At 56.8% G+C, this 2,065-nt stretch overlaps 1 protein-coding gene across 1 annotated transcript; it reads left to right on the top strand.

The window, feature by feature from the left end:
• Positions 1-341: 341 nt before the first annotated feature.
• On the top strand, positions 342-1,763 carry LOC126028675 (protein FRG2-like-1). Its single transcript, XM_049787610.1, has 4 exons — positions 342-471; positions 653-733; positions 832-963; positions 1,222-1,763. Exons 1-4 carry the CDS (start codon positions 342-344, stop codon positions 1,761-1,763), a joined length of 885 nt encoding a protein of 294 aa, XP_049643567.1.
• Positions 1,764-2,065: the final 302 nt, after the last annotated feature.

Raw genomic sequence — 2,065 nt, 5'->3', positions numbered from 1 at the left:
TGCACCCAAAATTCATAGGGAATTCCTAACTCCCACAGTGATGCTGTGAATCCTATAATGCCCTGGAAGGCACTAGAAGGATGGTTGGGAACCTAGGCTAATTACGAAGACGTGACCCCAAAGACTGTCCAGTTGAAAGTGAGGCAAAGGCAATGATGATTGGTCAGAAGCCTAAACACTTTCAGCCAATAGGAGACAGCCCCGCCCACCTTTGGGTGTATAAAAGTGGGTCCCTCTCAGCATGCTTCACTTCTGCTCTGGACCTGGCTGAGAGCACCTCGCCTGGCTGGTGGCTCCAGAACCTGGGACTTGGCTGAGCCAGGACTTTGCTTGGCTTCAGGATGGAAGTAGGAAAGGAAGAGCTCCACCCTGACCCCCCTTCCAAGGGGCCCTCTGGTCCCCAGCAGTCCTTCCCAGAGAAGGTCTCTCCCGAAAAGGGCTTGGAGATGGAGGAGAAAGCAGAAGGAAAGGGTAAGAAGTCACCTTTCTGATGAAGAGTACCCAGATGGGTTTGGAGGTGAAGAAAATGGGTGGTGAGGATGGAGGCAGGGAGCAGGTCCTAGCTGGGCTCTTAACTTTTGCGTTTCTGGCTGATGATTGCTTGGAGATTGGTGACAGGATGTGACCACTCCTTTTCATTCTGTTTGTGCAGGCCCAGAGCCCAAGAGTGCTGGGGAGGAGAAGTGCCGAGAAACGGAAGCCCAGGACCAAAGCAGCAGCACGGACCAATCCGGTAAGAGCACAAGGTTCCAGGAGACCTTCGCATGGGGTTCCTGGCATCCCCAAGGCAGGCATGATGGTTTAGGGTCCACTGACCGTGCTTGTCCACAGAGGCAGAATGTGGTGTACCCCAAGACCCACCCATATCTGGGAGGAGTTTTGAGAGCAGCTCTGAGGAAGACAACGAGGACCGTGACTGGAAGAGGAAGAGGAGCCGGGGAGCCCGCTCTCCCCACACACCAGGTGGGTCTTGCGTAGGTCCCAGGGGGCAGACCGTAACCTCGGCTTCTTCTTGAGGCTTCTTGAATGTGGGAGCCGGATGATGGGGTTCAGGGATCGTGGGGGGAGCAGGGAATGATATGTTATCTAATAAGTGAAGAGACCAAGTCGGGAGGAAGTAGAGAGAGGGGTCAGGATGGCTTGAAAGTAGCCTGAGTTGGGGAACAGGACCCAAGGACATGATGTGCAGGGTGTGTCATCCAATGAATTCTTTTTCCGCAGGAAGTCCTTCCGAGGTGGATCACAGTGGGAAGAGCTCGGGTGCCAGTCACCCCAGGGGCCCTGGCACTCTTCACAATGGCTGCAATGAGGAGGCCGACAGGAATTCCTGTTCCCGGAGGCACCAGAGAAAGCCCCAGTGCCATGGGCGTTGGCGCAGCCCACTTGGCAAGAGGCCCCGGTCTCCAGAACCCGAGAGCACCCGGGCTTCCAAGTGCCCCCGACTTCGGCGAGGCTTGGTGACCACCCTGCGCAGCCTGTCCCGGGCCATACAGGTGGACCTGGTGGAGACACAGAGGCAGCAGACCTGCGCCCCCCTCTCTCCAGACCAACTGGCCCTGCTGGCCCAGCTCCGGGCGCCCCTGACTGGCTTGGTGCAGGCCCTCTACTCCATGGCCAGCCAGGCAGCCTATGTCTTCCCCGCTGAGGCCTGGATGATGCCCCAGTCTCCCCGCTTTGCCCAGATGCCTGAGGCCCCTTCTCTACCGGCAGAGTCTAGGGCTGGTGCTGCAGCTGAGAAGGTTCCAACTCATGCGTCCCCATAGTGGCCCAGGGACTCAGCAACCCCTGCAGGAACTCAGGTCTGCAGGAAGGGAACAGAGTTGTGAGACTTCTCCGATGCTTCCAGATGACAGGCTTGAGCTTCTGGACCCAGTGGTGATCATGGAGAGAAGTGGGGTGACCTGTCCCAGAGAAGGGACTTGAGAGACTCAGGGGAACTCTGGCTGTCTGGAACACTGTGCAGAACTCTTGTGTTTCCTGTGATGCATGTCCAGACCATTATATGTACTGGGTCGAAATTTGGTTTTAGTGAGTGTCATGGTTCCTTATGGAGGGGGTCTTGGAG

This window comes from Suncus etruscus, chromosome 14 (assembly GCF_024139225.1).
Source record: "Suncus etruscus isolate mSunEtr1 chromosome 14, mSunEtr1.pri.cur, whole genome shotgun sequence".
NCBI classification, from domain to species: Eukaryota; Metazoa; Chordata; class Mammalia; order Eulipotyphla; family Soricidae; genus Suncus; species Suncus etruscus.
This window is presented reverse-complemented; position numbering and strand designations above follow the sequence as displayed.